General features: G+C 37.5%; 1 protein-coding gene across 8 annotated transcripts in view; it reads left to right on the top strand.

Annotated features, from left to right (window-relative positions):
• Positions 1-18,725, top strand: part of LOC110110088 (zinc finger CCCH domain-containing protein 4) — a gene marked incomplete at its 5' end in the record, with an annotated part of 128,511 nt that overhangs the window by 8,422 nt on the left and 101,364 nt on the right. For all 8 annotated transcript variants that reach the window (XR_003699595.1, XR_003699596.1, XR_003699594.1 and 5 more), the window contains 1 exon segment: positions 2,477-2,791. Coding sequence is in view for 1 of the 8 variants with exons in the window: in XM_020841396.1 (XP_020697055.1) it covers positions 2,477-2,791 (315 nt within the window).

Genomic DNA, 18,725 nt, shown 5'->3' with positions numbered 1-18,725 from the left:
CTAGAGAGAGAAAGAGAGGGAAAGAGAGGGAAAGATATAGAAAGAGAGGAAAAGAGAGGAAAAGAGAGGAAAAGAGAGGGATTTGCATATGAAGAGGTTTATGATGTGTAGGAGAATGAAGGGTGAGGTTTAGAGAGGGAAAATCTCACTCCAATTTTAGGGAGAGAAAGAGAAGAAATTTTTTTCTCCCTAGGAGGGGAGACATGGAGGAATGATGGTGAAGGGAGATGTTTGGGATGGAGAGGGAAGCGTTTGTGAAGAAATTTCTCTCTTTCTAGAGAGAAAGTAAGGGTGAATGAGTTTTTTAGTTGGGAGTGTGTAGAATGTATGTTAGAGTATTTTTTGTGAAGGGGGATTGGTGGTTTGAGGAGTGAATGTGGAGAAATTGAAAAATTTGGGTTAGGGTTGGGGTATATTTGGAGAAGAAAATGGAGGAAGAAGAAGAAGAAGATGAAGGAGAAGGAATGGAAGAGGTGTTGTTTCAACACCCTGTCCCTCTCCTCCAAATACTCCACTAAAGAAATTGGAGTGCTGCTATGCCCCGAAGTGCACCAGGTGAGATGAATTTCTTCCATACAACACCTTGAAGGGTGTCATCTGAGAATTCGAATGATAAGGGGTGTTGCACCAATACTCTACCCATGCTAGCCACTTTGCCCATAACTTGGGTGTCTCTGACATAAAACATCTGAGGTAGGTCTCCAAGTTCCGGTTGACCACTTCTATTTGATCATCCGTCTATGGGTGAAAGGTGGTTCTCCTCTTCAACACTTTTCCCTGTAGTCTGAACAACTCCCTCCAAAAGTGATTGAGAAACACCTTATCCCTGTCAGATACTATAGTCTCTGGTACTCAATGCAGTCTGATCACTTCCCTTGTGAACGCTGATGCCACTGTCACTATAGTGTATGGATGGCATAGTTGAATGAAATGGACATACTTGCTCAAGCGATCCACCACCACTAAGATCACTTTCAACCATTATGATATGGGCAGCCCTTCTATGAAATCCATAGAGATCTCCTCCCATACTCGATATGGTAAGGCCAGCGGTTGCAGTAATCCTTCTGGAGGTATGACTAAATACTTATTTATTTGGCATACCTCGCATTTGGTTACCATCTCCTCCACATCCTTATGCATCCCCTTATAGTATAGCTCTGAAGCTAGCCTCCTGTATGTCTTCTATACCCGTGAGTGACCCCCAACAGCGCTTCCATAGAACTCCTAGAGTAAGTGTGGAATGTGAACTGATGTCCGGGGCATTACAAACCTTCCCTAGTACAACAGCCTCTCCCCTTCCAACGAATACCCCAGATGGCTACTCCTTTCCCTCAGTAATTTGACCCTAATTTTTTTCAGCTCATCATCTCCGACACTCTCCTCCTTGTTGACCTCCCAATTTAATATCAATGGGATCGATATTGTTGTAGCCTACAGCTCTCCTATACCTCTGGAGAAGGCATCTACCGCTTTATTTTTCACTCATGGCTTGTTTTGAATTTCAAAATCATATCCCAACAATTTGGACAACCATCTCTGATGCTCCTATGCACCATCCATTTCTCCAATAAGTACTTCAGGCTTCGCTGATCTGTTCTGACAATGAAATGCCTACCGAATAGGTAGGGTCGCTACTTCTGGATGGCTAATACGATGGCCATCAACTCCATCTCGTAAACTGATTTCAATTGAGCTCTAGCTGTCAACACCTGGCTGAAGTAGGCAATGAGTTGATGATCATGCATGAGTACTGCCCCCAATCCATACCCTGAAACATTTGTCTCCATTATGAAAACCTGAGTGAAGTTTGACAGAGTTATGACTGGTACAGTGGTTATAGCTTTCTTCAAACTTTCAAAAGCTGTTGTAGCTGTCTCCCCCCATAGAACCCATGCTTCTTTAACTGCTCTGTTAGTGGCCAGGCGATAGTGCTGTATCCTTTCACGAACCTCCTATAGTATCCAGTCAGTCCTAAGAACCCCCTTAGCTCTTTCAGATTCTTAGGTAATGACCATCTTAACATAGCCTCAATTTTTTTTGATCAACTGCCACCCGTTCTTTGGACACAACATGTCCCAAATACTCCATTGGCCTTGGTAAAACAACATTTCCTTAAGTTGGCCCTTAGCTGATGCTCCTGCAACACCTCTAGCACCCTCCTCAAGTGCTCCTATTTATTCTATTGTTTCATTAGTGTATGGTTCCTAATTCTCATATTTATTCTTTTACATTTAAAGAGAACAAGTTTGGGCTTATTTGGTTGTTTTGATCGATGAATCTTAAATTTTTTTTTTTTTATAATTTGCATACGTCACATCATTTTAATTGCATTGGAAAATCTTAACCCTGAACTTTCTTTTCGACTTTTTTACTTTTAATTATTTTTAATATGCAGAATGTAATGTTTACATATTATGAATAGTCAGGAAGTCATCAGATAGTGATTAGTGGAAATTAATATTTTGCAAACCAGGTTGCAGAACTTCTTGATATAAATACACAAGCTTTGTCAGATCGATATTGTTCAGGATCAAGCCCTGAATATGCTGATGCGGATCTGAAACCAGAACTTCATGCTCTTATTCATAAGTTAATTTTATTCATTAATCAAACTGAACCTGATATTGAAAAGAGCCTACTAGTTTTCCTTCCAACTTATCATGCTCTAGAGAAGCAGTGGGATCTTTTGAGACCTTTTTGGTCTCTGTTCAGGGTTCATATTCTTCATCGTAGTATTGATACTGATCAAGCACTCTTGGCCATGCGAACTTGCAACTCTCATCGGAAGGTATGTTTCTAGTTTGTTGCTGCATGTTACTAAGATTTGCATTTATGGCAGTTTCTCTGGAGAATTTGTTCTTGCTACATTCATGTCATCTTTGCATGTTGCCGTTGCTAGATTTTCACATTTGAACTCAAAATCAAGAAATGAAAGGATCACAAAATATTGTAAAAACAAAATTAGAACAAATAATTAAATTGACGATCTTAACTTGATTGCCTCACAACACTTGAATCACTTTGCAATTGATTTGGGTTGAAGATTTTTGCTCACAAGGTTTAAAATGAGAAAAACTAAGAAGAAATTTATAGAAATTTTTGAGATTTTGCAATTGCTTGAAAAAACTTAGATTATTTATGAAAATACTTTGAACTATTTAGGAAAAGATTAAAGCTTTGAAAAAGTTCTAAAATAAATTTTAATTTTTTTGGAAAACTCAAAATTATTAAAAATAACAGTTGGGAGTGAAAATCTTTTAAAAACAAGTAATGGGTTCATATGCTACAGTAACTTGATCCGAATATTTAGATATTTATATTTTTTGTATATCCATCAAATAAATATCAAATATCGATGGCATATGTTGGAGAATATTTTCATTAGACTTTTAGTTTTAAATATTCAATAAAATGTAATAATTAGAAAAAATAATAAATAATAAAGAAATAAAAAAAATAAAAAAGAAATCTTACCAATCTTGGATTTCTTTTGATGAAGAAAAATTTTGATTAATTTCTATCACCGTTGAGATTGTTGTTCAGAGTATGATAGCTGATATTATAATATATAATCAAAATTAGAGTGATATATATATATATATATATATATATAAAGGTAAATCCACCCTTAAAATATTTTCCAAGGACACCTTTTGCTAAAATAATTTTTCATTCTTCAATTCTTCCAATTGTTTTAATTCTAATATTGCTAGTGTTTATCATGAAGTAAGTACAAAGTTCTAATCTATTACATAACAAAAAAATAGTATATGCAATAAATATAATTAAAAAAGTAATCAATATTATTTACCTCAAGCCAATAACTGTAAATACCATTTGATAATTTTCTTTTTATCAATATGTTTGTAGATCATTCATACTTTAGAAATTTTTATAACTAATATAATGGTATATGCATCAAATTTAATAAATTATAATTAATTGTATTAATAGATGAAAAAATATAACAATTATTTGACTTGATGAAAAATTTGGATTTCTCTTGATGTCATCAATTGTTGACAAACTGTTATTTAGTGATTCTATGCTGTCGGTGACAACTAATTGTATATATAAGATTTTATTTAAAATAATTTCAAACTTTTCATGGACATTATAAATTTTTTTAATTTTTCATTTGTAGAAACACAAGTTTTTTTTTGTCTCTAATAAATTATAGAATGTTTTAACTGTTTCATTAAATATGATGACATATTTTTGACTTCTGAAAATAAGATGAGAAAAAAAGTTTGTAATAAATTTTTTAAAATAAAATAAAATTATCTTAAAAAAATTTAGATTATGTCCAAAATTATATTAGTTTTTATAATTAAAAGAAAATATCGCGAAAGAAATATTATCTCCTTATCCATTAAAGTAAGTTTCAGAAGCTTTTTTGTCTAAAATTGAATGATTCACAGTATTCATTTGAGCTAATAAAATAATAATACTCTAATAACGTTGATGTAGAGATAAATTCTTGATAAAATTTGTTGTCTCCATTAGTTTTTATCTGATATTAATAAAATTTCAAATTTGACCAGTAAAAATCAATAAAAAAGTTAATATCTAATTAATTTAATTTAATATATTTAAGGAATAATAATATAATAATTAATTTCAATGTATGTCCATACTTATTGATTATTCGAAAAATGTGATAATCTTTTTATATATAATAGTTTCTATATTTGAACCTTGAATTGAAGTATATTTATCTAGTATGATAAATAATTTTATTTGGTTTATTTTTATACCTCTTGATAATCCTACATAATATTTTATGTGAGAAAAAATGTGAAAGGTAAATCCCAATATTAGGAATTGTTTGACCTTGTAACTTATTGATGTCATTGCATAACACAAATATAACTGAAATTGTTTCCTTTGAAATTTGAATGACAGATATTGTATATAATGGAATCTGAGGTATCATAACTATTTTGCCTGAGAACTGTTCCATTGAAATTTTTGAAATAAGAATATTATGTTTAAATGATTTACAAATCATTTGTGTTCCATTATACAAACCATTTGATGAGTTTGAATTTTTTAAATTATTGGACAATTTTTCTTTAGAATAAGACGATGAGAAGAAACTTGTTCGGTTTCAATGAGTTAAGAAATTCTACTTGATAAAGATTGCAGTTACTTGTGCACTTTTCAAACAATTAGTACTTTTCTTCTTTTAAAAATCATGTCTCCTCTGGGTGGCCTACAAGTTAAACTCCACCCTTTTGGCTCTCCATTAATAGAAAATAATCATGGATCCTTCAAGGAATTGACAAAAACTAATCACATCATTTTGTCCAGCTAATAATCTATGACACTTTTCTTCCTCGTTATGGATTAGTTTCCGTGCATATCTCAATAATATTCTAAATATTTAATTTTGTATAACAAATCAATCTACTTAAATTAGTTTCATAAATTCATCTTGCATGCAAATGAGGCACAAATCAATCTTTGAAAGTCGTTAAAACTCCCTAATTAATTAGTATATTAGGTAGCTCTCCAAATTTGTCTTTATGTTAACCTCTTCACCACCTTTTCGCTATGCCATTTAATGTGGACATAACAAGTGACACCTTTTCCTCGAGGCAATATATATCAATGAGTATCATCTCAATATGTTATAGTCAATTTTTTTGCTTTAATTGGTTTTTCTGCTCTTTTATATAATAGTGGTCATATGGCTTGGAATAACTTCTATTATTTGTCCATTGATGTGGTATTATTATGATACATTGGCAACCCCTGTGGGCTGAACCAGGGAATAGCTGGATCGACCAATCCAACTGATCCTAGACTAGGGAGGGGCGGACCAAGGGGGGCTGAACCTAGACAGATTTCGTCTCCTTTTGCAGGATCAAGTAAAACATTAATTCATTATGTGAGAAGAGGAATTAAGTAAGGGATTAATTAGGAAGGATTTTCTAATTGAAATTCAAATTGGAGAGGAAAATATATTAGTAAATAGGGGCTGATTTTTTTGAAGGGATTAATTAGGAATGATTTCCTATTTGAAATTCAAATTAGATAGGGAAATATATTAGGAAAGAGGGGCTGATTTAGGAAGGAAATATATTAGGAATGGGGGGCTGATTTAGGAAGGAAGTAGAAGAAGCTTTTTAAAGCTTTGTTTAGGATTTATTTTATTTTATGCATAACTAGATTGGTGTGTTGCTGGAGTTTTCTTTTTGTGAGTTCTTTCTAGCGGTGTCTAGGTGATTTGGGTGAGCCGATCTACCTCTTGAATTATAGATCACATGTATCTTCCTTTTTTATTTAAGTTGTAATAAAAAACTAGCCACATATATTCTTATTTCTACAATTTTTCCATCGTGTGATTGCTGTTTTTTCTCCAAGGCGTAGCAAATTGGTATCAGAGCTATGTCTTGGACCGAAATCTTTGTTCTCATTGATTTTTGCTGCGTATGTCTTCCATGTTTGCTGATTTTTGCGGTTGGAAGACATTAATTTCCGTTTTTTGTGGAGTTTTTGCGTTTTGGAAACAAGATCCATAAATGATAGCAAATAAGGTGGAGGCGTTGGAAGGCGAGATAGAGAAATTCAAAATCGGTGTGGAGGAGAAGTTATCTACTATGGAAGAAAAGTTTTCATCTATGAAAAATTGTATGTAAAATTGATTTGGAGGGGTGGGGGAGATGTTAAGAAGGCTCTTCGAGATGCAAACCAAAACTCCACCGGTAGTTCTAATGGCTAAACCCGATCCGAAATGAATCGGGATTCCCTTGACCAGAACTAAGGGAAAAGGAATCGATTAGGAAGAGTTCGACGATATCAAGAATCATCTCCTAGGGCTCTGATAATGGGTGAAATAGGATCTTCAGATAGGGAGACAATAGGAAGGGAGTTTCATGGTGGAGGTGGTGGGGTGGCCATCACTATGGGGGATGAACAAAAGATAAGTGGGATTCGCACCCTTGATACACGGGGGGAACAATAGTGGGAAAGGAAATTGGGGTGGAGATGCTAGGGTGAGGAAGCTAAAAATGTCGATTTTTGAAGAGGAAGATGCTCAAGGATGGGTGTATGTGGTGGAGCATTACTTTTCTATCAATGGGCTTATAGAAGGTGAAAAGCTCATGGCAGCTAGGCTATGTTTGGAGGGAAAAACTTTAGCGTGAGGTACCCACTCCATTGTTGGGGAGAATTTAAAGAGAGATTGTTGGAATGTTTTTGATCCATCCGGAAAGGAGACCACAAGCAATTTTATGCGTTGGGGATAGTCATGGTGTACCGGCAGAAATTTGAGCGCTATTAGGTAGGCTGAGGGTTCTGAGGAAGGTTTGGAGGAGAATTTCATGAAGGGTATGAAGAAAGACATACGAATAGAACTCAGGCTATTGAGGCCAAGGGGGGCTGAGGGAGACGATGAAACTAGCACAAATGGTGGAAGAAAAACATCGGAGGGAAAAGGTCAATAGAAGCAACACCATGGGAGACGCTTACAGGAATACCTTGACGACCCTATCACCGAGGGCCCATATGGTGCATTTTCAGAGGGAAGTATCAAAGAGCACTAGGTTTTCCCTAGAAGCAATTTCAAGCACTTCACAGAAGCATAGGTACATGACGAGGGCAAAGGGGTTATGTTATAGATGCGACAAGAAATTTACACAAGGACATAGATACAAAAATTGTATTTTGCAGGTTCTCCCGGTATGTGAGGAGGTGGACGAGGCAGAGGCAGTAAGGTAGGAAGAAGAGCTTGTACACTTGGAGGTGGCTGAGGTTTTATTGAATTATATAGTGGGATTTACCCAAATTACACTATGAAGTTGAGGGGATAGATGGGAGGAGAGGCAATGAGAATCCTGGTGGACAATGGGGCTATGCACAATTTCATATCGAACCTGGTGTTAAGATAAACTGGGGCTAAAAATGGTAGACACGAGATATTTTGGAGTGATGATGGACATAGTAAAGGTGGAGAAGAGCAAAGGGATATCTTAGGGTTTGGTGGTAGAGTTACAGGGGATTCACATAAGGGTGGATTTTTTCTCATTGGAATTGGGGGTATGATTTGATTCTAGGCATGAAGTGGCTACAAACCTTGGGGGAAACCATGGTAAACCAAAAGACATTATCTATGGAGTTCCAGTTGGAGTGAAGAAATGTGATATTTAAGGGAGATCCCAACTTATCCAAAGCCATGGTTTCTTTGAAAACACTGATTCGTGCTCTACAAAAGGAAGGAGGGGGATTTTTGGTCGAGCTCTAGAGTTTGGAGGGAGGAGAGACAGAGGATGTAAAGGACATTCCAAACATGGTTTAACCCCTTCTTCAACAATTCAGTGAGGTATTCCAGCTTCCCCAGGTATTGTCACCCCTTTGGGAGTATGAGCATTGTATTGTTCTGAAGGGGTCTCTCCCACTAGTTTTTGGCTATACCACTATCCTCAGGTCCAGAAGGATGAGATTGAGAGACTAATTAGGGAGATGCTTCAAGTTGAAATTATCAAGCTTAGTGTAAGCCCTTTCTCTAGTCCTGCATTGTTGGTGAAAAAGAATTATCATGCCCGGAAAAAGGAAACTGTAATAGACAAATTTTTCATACCAGTCATTGATGAGACCCCAATTATCCAAAGCCATGGATTATTTGAAAACCCTGGTTTGTGCCCTACAAGAGGAAGGATGAGGATTTTTGGTGGAGCTCTAGAGTTTGGAGGGAGGAGAGACAGAGGATGTGAAGGACACTCTAGACATGGTCCAACCACTTCTTCAGCAGTTCAGTGAGGTATTCCAGCTTCCGTAGGGATTGCCACCTCTCGGGAGCATGAGCACTATATCGTTCTGAAGGAAGGAGTCCCTCCCATTAGTGTCTAGCTGTACCGCTACCCTTTGGTCCAGAAGGATGAAATTGAGAGACTAATTAGGGAGATGCTTGAATCTTGAATTATCAAACTTAGTGTAAGCCCTTTCTCTAGTCCTGTATTGTTGGTGAAAAAAAAGGATGAAAGCTGGAGGTTCTGTGTAGAGTATCATACCCTAAATAAGAAAACTGTAATAGCAAGTTTTTCATACCAATCATTGATGAGTTGCATGGATATGTGATATTCTCCAAGATCGTCTTGAAATCGGGATACCACCAGATCAGAATGCGACCAAACAACACCTATAAGACAACATTTTCAATGCACGAGGGACAATATGAGTTATTGGTGATGCCTTTTGGCCTCACAAATGCACCGACCATCTTAAAGTCCCTGATGAATAGAGTATTCCAGCCCTACCTACGAATGTTTGTGTTTGTATTTTTGGACAATATATTGGTATAAAGTAGGTGCGAGGGGAGCACTTGGAGCATTTGGGAGTTGTGTTGTCCACCTTGAGAGAATACCCTTTATTTTATAATCAAAAGAAGTGTTCTTTAGCCTAACCCAGAGTGGAGTTTTAGGGAAGTATTATCTCAAGAGAGTGTGGTAGCTAACCAGAGTAAGATTGAGAGGATTCTTGGGACTCATGGGCTACCACTGAAAATTTGTGAAAGGATACAGTTTTAAAGGTGGTCTGTTTATGGAACAACTCAAGAAGACATATTCAAGAGGAGAAAGTCAGCCACCCAGGTTTTTGAGGAGTTGAAGAAGGCTATGACCAGTGTGCTAGTATCAGCTCTTCCAGATTTTAGCTAGCCCTTTCTAGTTGAGACAATGCCTTGGATTGGGAGCGGTACTCTTGCAGATTTAGAGATCAATGGACTATTTCAGTCAGGTGTTGATGTCCAGAGCAAGGCTCAAGTAAGTTTATGAGACGTAGCTGATGGAAATTATGATGGCCTTTAAGAATTGACGGCCTTATTTATTGGGAAGACATTTCGTCATTAGAATTGACTAGAGGAGTTTGAAGTACTTGTTGGAACAAAGAATGGTCACTTAGGAGCATCAAGGTGGCTTTCTAAGTTATTTGGCTATGGCTTAGAGATTCAGTACCGATATGGAGTTGAAAACATAGCAACATATGGTTTATCCAGGTGCATAGGGGAACCACAAATGATGACATTGTCTACGCTCTTAGTAGTTGATTGGGAAGCACTAAGGAGAGAGAGAGAACAAGATGCAGGGTTGAGGTAAATTAGGAAGGAGTTAGCAGAAAATAAGGTCAACCATCCGGGATATTCAGTGATGGGACAAAAATTGCTTCATTATGGGTGGTTTGTGCTTCCAAAGACCTCTTCTTACATTCCTAGTCTGCTTGCTTCAGGAGTTTCATGGGATGGCCATTGGAGAGCATTTACGTGCTAAAAAGGCATATCGCCGGCTCTTTACAGAATTGTATTGGGAGGGTATGCAAAAGGATGTCGAGAAGATGATGGCTAGCTATGATATATGCAGAGGCACAAGTATTTTGTTATGCCTCCAAGAGGGCTCCTCCAGCGGCTAGCTCTACAAGAAAAGGTGTGGGAGGAGGTGATCATGGACTTTATTGAAGGACTGCCAAAGTCAAAAGGATACAATAAGATATTGGTGGTTATTTTATTTCCCTTCGCCATCCCTACAAAACAATAGTGGTAGCCACGTTTTTCATGAGGGAGGTAGTGAGACTACATGGGATCCCAGAATTGATTGTATTGGACCGAGACAATATTTTTTTGAGCTAGTTCTGGAAGGAAATGTTCAAAATGGAGGGGATCATTATGAAAAGTAGCACTGCTTATCATCTTTAGACGCAGAAACAAACGTATATGGTTAATCGTAGTGTGGAGATTTATCTGCGGTGTTGTATATCAGATATACTAAAGTTGTGGGCAAAATGGTTGTCTGGGGCAGAGTATTGGTGTAATATTTCCAATCATTCGGCAGTTCAGACTATACCATTCAAAGTGTTATACATAAGAAATTTCCCTTGATATATTATGAACAAGGCAACACACCGGTGGCTTCAGTAGAGCAGTACTTGGAGGACAAAGATAGGATCTTAGGGGAGTTGAAGGGGCATGTGTTGAGAGCTCAACAAATTATGAAGAGGAAGGAAAATGCTCAAAGGAGAGACATTCATTTCAAGGTGGGGATATGGTTTACATGAAACTTTGTCCCTACAAATAGAAAACCTTGGCAAGGAGACGAAATGATAAGTTATCTCCCCGGTATTTTGGTCCATATGAGATAGTGGAGCGCATCGGGGTCGTGGCATATCGCCTTTAGTTATCACTGTCGTCAGCTATTCATCCGGTGTTACATGTATCTCAGTTGCGATGGGTTATAAGAGAGCACATTCCATCTTCTTCACTTTCCCCGACCTTAATGGACGATATAAAGGTGTTATTGGAACCATTGGAGGTCAAAGGAGTGCAAGAGGGAGTAGCAAGAAGCAATGAAGTGTTGATCAGGTGGAAGGACATATTGGAGCACGAGGCCATGTGGGAGTCTTAACAATCCCCTTCATTCCATCTAGAGGACAAGGTGGTACTTTTGGGTGTAGTATTGATACATCAGAAGTCTTTGGGAGGAAGACCAGGGAAGAGCTAGACCAGCTGATCCAATAGACCCCAGACTAGGGAGGGGTGGATCGGGGTGGGGGGGTGGGGGTGAACCTGGATAAATTTTAGAATTTTGAATTATTTTCTTCATTGCTGTCATCATTTGAATGAGAGCATTGATATTAAAATAATATTTACTATTACTTCATTTTCCCTTTTATTTTTAGTTCTTACTTCCTCTTAGTTATCTAACAGAAAGCAATATTTACCTAATGAGAGTTAAAATAATGCTAATCAAACTTTATTTTTTCATCAAAAGGGATCAATTCAAAATGGATCGATTCCATTCAATTTTTAAGAGAGAAGGTCTGGTTTTTTCTATACAGAGAAATTGGAATTTTCAAATTTCTGTTGAGGATTCTTCGGTGAGAATCGAGATGGCGGCGGATGTTCGCCGGACTGCCATGATGGCCGGTTCTGGTGAAGCTCGACGACATTCCTCCGGTGGTGCTACGATACCTGCCCGATCGTTACCAGCATTTGGTGATGGTGCGTTAGGTATTGGCTTAACTATTTCTGGTCAGGATGCGAGATTGAAGACGAAGAATAACAAAGCTCTGGTTATAAATAAAGGAGGTCTTTTAACGACGAAGAAGATAGTTCCTGATATCGGAAAGGGAAAATAAATTTTGATTGATAACAATTTTAAATTTGAGAAATCTACTCCAAGAGCGGTGGATGGGATTTGTAATAATGAATCAATTCGGGATTTCTTTGGTTTTAAGGAGGTGAGTAACTCTATCCTGGCTCCAGAAAATAGAAATGCTGTTCAGGTGAATAGGGCTGATTCTCTGGATAAAATTGTTGAGGAAAATAAAAATTATGATGCTAAGATTTGCAATGAAATAACTGTTGCCTCGTCTGCAAGTATGCATTTGGATTTGGTGATTTCAAGCAGGAGTAATGTTTCAGAAGATTTAAACTCTGTTCGTCTCTGTGAGTCAGGAGAGCAAAATGCAGGTCAACTTAATGATGAATTGATTGTGAAGCCTAAAGAACCTAGTGGAAATTATCTGAGTAATGCTTGAAAGAAAAGAAACAATATCCGTGTTGCTGATTTGGATTATGGACAATGTCTGTCATAAGATGGTTTTACAGTGAGGCTAAATTTACATAATGAAGAAGAAAATTCTAAGAAACTTCAAAATGCTTTAGTTGTCAAGGTATTTGGTGAAAATATACCTATTCATGCTATTAGTGGGGAGCTTAGAAGGCAATGGACTCAATATGGCAAATTCCACCTTACGGTTCTTGGTAATGGTTTGACATTATGTGCTTTTATGATGAACAAGCTTTGGAGTCAGTTCTTAGTCACTCCATATTTGATTGATGGTAACATGTTCCAATGGAGTAGATGAGAGTTTGCTTGAACTTGTGTTCGGATTAAGCTTGAAAATATACTTCCCCTTGGTGTATGGGTAGAAGGTCCCGGGAAGATTTTTTCAGAAAATAGAATATGAAAGAATGCCTTCTCTATGCTTTAACTGCGACGGAATTGGGCAAGAGAAGATTAACTGTCCGGATCTGAAAATTATTGCTGTGAAAGTTGATTTTGTTAAACCAGTGAATATTGTGGTCAATGTTTAAAATTGCGTATTCGGGTATTGAGGCGTTTTTCATTCGTGAGGCGAGGTGTAAGCCTCAAAATCAAAAGATTGCGTAAACATAAAATGATAAATTTTTTATATACTAATGAGTGAATAATATAAAACATAAAAAACCATAAGATATGAAGTGAAATCAAAATATCCCAATAATAAGACAACATGAAATATAGTTCAACTCAAAATTCTATCTTTCACAAATCTCAGTATTCTTTTCATTAAAATATAATTTCAATTTCCAAAAATAAATAGCAATGACGTATCACATAAGAACTCATAAGTCATCAACACTGTCATCACTAAGGGGTTCTTCATTTGAATCATCATTATGATGAATTGCTCTCTCCCCTTCCTCCTCTCCTATAGAGTCCAATGTCGGGCATTTACTTCAAGATTTATGTAAATTTTAATATATAAAGTGTGAGGCGAGGCGGGCCTCAACCAAGTTGAGGTGCAAGCCTCATTAAAAAACTCGAGGCGTAAGCATCGAGACGTTTTTTACTGGAATTGCGCAAAGTCGGGACTCAAGGCGAGCCTCATATTGCGCAATTTGAAACCATGCTCATGGTAAATGAAGATCCTCCTTTGATTCCAAATACAAATAATAGTTGCAAAGATAAAGAGGTTGCTGATGGTGGTCAAGACAACAATGGATCTTGGATCTATGTAAACTATGGAAAACAAAGAAGAAACAAAAATAAGGGTACTTGGAAACCATTGGTGCGAGATTCAAGTTTCAACATTATGAAGAATACAATTATAGTTGACAAAGAATCTAAAGTTATGTTCCCAAAGCAGCAGTTGTGGAAGTGAATGAACAAATGGTGCTGAATGAACAAACTGTGGTGGATGAGCAAACAATGGTAGTTGGTGCTGTTGAAGTTGTAATTTCTCCCTCAAAGAAAGTTGTTGAAGTCTCATTTAGTGGCCCGGAACAGGCTTAGGTTTCGGCTCTGGAAACTGGTATGGGTTCTAAAAATCTTTGCATTCCTCCTAACTTGAATAAATTTATTTTGTTAAGCGAGTTGGAAGAAGAGGGTGAAATCATTGAGAAGGATGATGTAGCGAACTCTCTATTGAATTAAAAGGTAGAAGAAAATGTTGATTCCCTAGATGGTGTAGGGGGTTTGAATGTGATTTCGGATAAGAAGGATGAAAATTCTTCTTGTATTAAAAAGAAACTTACAAAAGAACTTAGAGGATTGGGGCCTATAAAGTCTTCTCTTAGAAATAGAAAGTTGGGTGGGGAAATGAAAGATAAGCCAAGGACTACTTTCCTTTTCAATAATTAATGGCTTCGATAGTATTCTAGAATTGTAGAGGAGCAAGGAAGAAGCAAGCTTCTCTTTTTTTGAAAGAGTTTGTTAAGGAGTATGGAGTTTTGTTTGTTGGTTTACTAGAAACCAAATTATCTTCTGTTAATAGAAAGGAAGTTGATGAATTGATTGGTGTGGATTGTGACTACTTTCATGTTCCATCTGATGGTTTATTTGGAGGTATTCTTGTACTGTGTAAATCTTCTATGGTTTCATTCACGGTTTTAAATTCGTCTCAACAAGCTGTAACTGGAAATCTTAAGTTGTCTAATAAATACTCTTGGAGGATCTCAGCTGTTTATGGAAGTAAAGAAGTGTACAAAAGGAGAGAGCTGTGGAGGGACTTGGAAGTATTCTCCTCTAAAGACATCCCTATGGTGGTAGGGGGCGATTTCAATTGTTTACTATCAAAAGAAGATAAAAGAGGTGACAATCGGTTTATTTTCTCTCAAGGGTCAAAGGATATGAAATCCTTTGTAATCAATAATGATCTTCATGAAATTGGGTTTTGTGGACCAAGATTCACTTGGTGTAATAATAAGACCGGTGGAGCTAGAATTCTAGAAAGATTGGATAGGTGTTTTTGGAATCCAGCTGCCATAAATTCCCATCAGAGATTGCTGGTTAGACATCTGGCGAGGATAGATTCGGACCATTGTCCGGTGTTATTGAATTTTATTGAGATGAAACCTGTGAATAAGAGGTCTATTAAATTTGAAGATGCTTGGTCTTCCTTCCCACCGTCTTTCGGTATTATCAAGAGTGTTTGGAGGAGAAAATTAAAGGGAATTGCTCTGAAATTATGAATACAAAGTGTAAAAGAGCTTTAAAGTCTTTGTTTTTTTTGGAGTAAGGCAAAGTTGAAGAACTTTTCTCTATTAAGAGATTGCCTTTTAAAAGTGATTCTAGAATTACAATTAATGGAATCTGATGTGGGTTTCCTTTCGGACGAGGAGAGTTGGCAGCTCAAAGTGAAGATATCGGAATTGAATGCTACTTTAGCTAGATTGAACACTTGATGGAGTCAACGTGCTAAGGTCAAATGGATGATGGATGGAGACTCTAATTCAAGTTTTTTCAATCTTTTGCAAGTGCCAGGAAAAATTCAAATTGGGTATTCAAGGTGCAGGATGAAAGTGATTCATTGGTGGAAGATCAAAATCTGATTGAATATATTTTTGTTCAGTTTTTTAATGAAAAATGGAAGGATATAAGCTGTGTTCTTGAAGGAAGGCCAACTCCTTTATTTTCCTTGGATGAGTCCGATAAAGTGTGGCTGAACAGATCTGTTTCGTGGGATGAAGCGGAGGAAGTCATTTTACAATCTTCTTGGAACATTGCTCTGGGATTAGATGGAATAACTTATTCTTTTTTCAAGTTCTATTGGGAGATTGTTAAGATAGACCTCTGGAATGCAGTTTCTCAATTCTTTGAATTGGGTAAGATGAACTCAGATTGTGCTAATTCTGAAAGTACTAAACCTAGTAAATCCGGCGAGTTATAGACCTATCAGCTTATGCAAGACTGTGTACAAGTTGGTGACCAAGGTGATTTTGAATAGATTGGCAAATATTTTACCAAAATTGATCTCAGATGAACAAGCTGCATTTCTTAAAGGGAGATCGATGTCAGAACATTTGTTGGTCGCTCAAGAAATATTTCACAAATTCAGATTAAACTTTTCTTTTTCTTCTTTTTTTTTTTTTTTTTTTTTTTTAATGAAATCTCTCAAAACTCTCTCTTTTTTTTTTATCTTACACCAATAACAATGACAACAATAATAGTATCAACAACAGAAATATTAACACTAATATTAAGCACTAATAATGCTAATGATAATATTAAGAGTAATATCAAAATAGAGAAAAAAAATGGTTAGGTGAGCTGCTTTGTGGTCTGGAGTGGGTTTAGAGATATGAAGAGGGATTTGGCTATTAGAATGGAATCAGGAGCTAGGGCTTGGTCTATCAATTCAAATGGCTGGAGCTTCACAGAAAATATGGCCACAAGTGAGACAAACGGGATCAAACATGATGTCCAAGCACATTGAGAAAGTAAGATCAATGCCAAGCTTCAATGAATCAAACAAGCTACAAGAGAGCATTGATCTGCCGTCATTGAATGTGAATTTAAAGTTGGCCAACAAACCCGACAGATGCTTGTTGCTGCCCTTTTTCCCTCAAATTGATGTAGACAATGATTAACTCATATAGCCATAGAGAATGTAGCATCTTTATTCGCACCGTTTGAGCTTTTGATCTAAATGCTTGACCTTGCTTAGAATAATGAACCTGATCACATTTCTTTGATATTTCCCTCATGGAAATGTAGTTGATGATAGCATCAGTGACGAGCTCTTTGCCTTCCTGAATCAGGGCTACATTAATTATGTTTTTGGAAGCTTGCTTCCAAACCATATCATGCACCTTTGGATACTAGATGCTCAATGCAACCCAAGTAAACTCTTTGCTTGTTTGTAGAAGAAGTCAACTATCTTAGACATCTTCACCACAAGAGAGAGGAAGAAAGTTCTGCTTCTGCTGTGGCGTGGCATGGCTTGGGTAAGCTCCTTGTTGCCCACCTCCACATTCTTTGTTGTTTCCACCCCCTACTCATACAAAAGTTCAATTTGTTAAGCCTGAAGTGCAAGTGTTTTATCTTCTTTGCCCGCACTCTTTGAGGCATCTCTCTTGGTTCTTGATGAAGTAGAGAACAACATTTCCATCCATCTACCGTGGAAAATTTCCATTCCAGAGGTAGAAACCAAAATCCATACACATGAGCATGTGATGGCCAATACCTTCTCGATGTTCCCCATTCTTGACCGGCTCTATCTTCTACGGGCTGGAGGTATTTATATTTTGGGCAGAGAAACTTGATGGGAGATCTGGCTTGGCTCGTGAGTTTGGACAGCAATCAGCACAGTAAATGTAGGAGAAGGCGTTGGTAGGGTCGTGGCTTGGATTGTATGAGAGGATTTGGATTGTTGCTGCCGGCTGCTAACAGGAGAAGTCGGAGGCTGCTGTAGTTTGGTTGAGAGCTGAGGTGGAGAGGAGTAGATGCCTTGAAGTTAGAAGTTAGGTGGTCGGCTGGATTAAGGCTGTTGCAGGTGAAGACAGTGGGCTTTGAAGCAGACGTTGGAAGAGTAGAGGGGCTGGATGGAGCTGTTGGATTGAAGTATTGTTTTGTGGTGGGAATTTGTGTGGAAGACGAAGCAGGTAGGCGTTAGTCTTCATGTGAGGGAGGAGACGGAACAAGCTTCGAGGGATCTTTTTTTTGTTCCTGAGATACCAAGCCTAGAGCTTTGATTTAACAACAAATATCAGGTTGCTGCCAGCTGGTGACGAGGAAGCAGATTGACGGGATTTTGATGACACAAGGTTTGCTGCTTAGCATTTAATGTATTTGACTTCTTTTCTCTGTTTGGAACCCGACTCTCATTATAGTTTTATCAAGTAAATAGCCATATTAGTGATTATCCATTTCTGTATTGATTTAACATGAGAACACAACATTAATTGAGTCAAAGACTGACTCGATTTGCGTGTAGCTTTCTCGTTTTGCATGTTGGCTATCTCGTTTTACGTGTCGATTTTGCCGAACATCAAAATTAGACAACTTAATAGTGCATTTAGGATATTGCCGACGTTCCGGTCGCAACGACGCAGTCTGTTTTGAGATCGGACGTCATTTGGGCGATGTCGAGGCTAATTTTTACATGGGGCCGCCTCGATTTACGTGCACAACCTCAACTAAATAAATTGGCAGTTCATTTAGGGTATTGTCGGTGTTCCAATACAACGACACAGTCCATTTCATGATCGGGCGTCATTTGAGCATACCGATGGTAATTCTTGCATGTGCCCATCTCGATTTGCGTGCACAACCTGGGGCGCCTCGATTTGCGTGCACAATCTCAACTAAACAACTTGGCAATGCATTTAGAGTATTGACGATGTTCCGGACACAACGAAGAAGTCCGTTTGTCAATCCGATGTCGTTTGATTAGCCTTGCGCTTTAATTTCAGGTATCAGTTATTCCTTTTGGCCAATCTCATCTTATTCAATTGCGAGGGGCCTCGACCTGGCAGAATTCGATGTCCTGATCGCAACGGCACCATCCATTTGGCAATCAGAAGTCGTTTGATCCTTCAAGTGACACGTGGCGCTAAGGCGCGTAATGTTTTATTCACCAATTGGGATTCTTTATCGCGTGGTTTGAGGTATAGGGGTCAACAGTATTCAAGGTGCAGGATGAAAGTGATTCATTGGTGGAAGATCAAAATCTGATTGAATATA

This window comes from Dendrobium catenatum, unplaced genomic scaffold, assembly GCF_001605985.2.
Source record: "Dendrobium catenatum unplaced genomic scaffold, ASM160598v2 original_scaffold_88210, whole genome shotgun sequence".
Taxonomy (NCBI): Eukaryota; Viridiplantae; Streptophyta; class Magnoliopsida; order Asparagales; family Orchidaceae; genus Dendrobium; species Dendrobium catenatum.
This window is presented reverse-complemented; position numbering and strand designations above follow the sequence as displayed.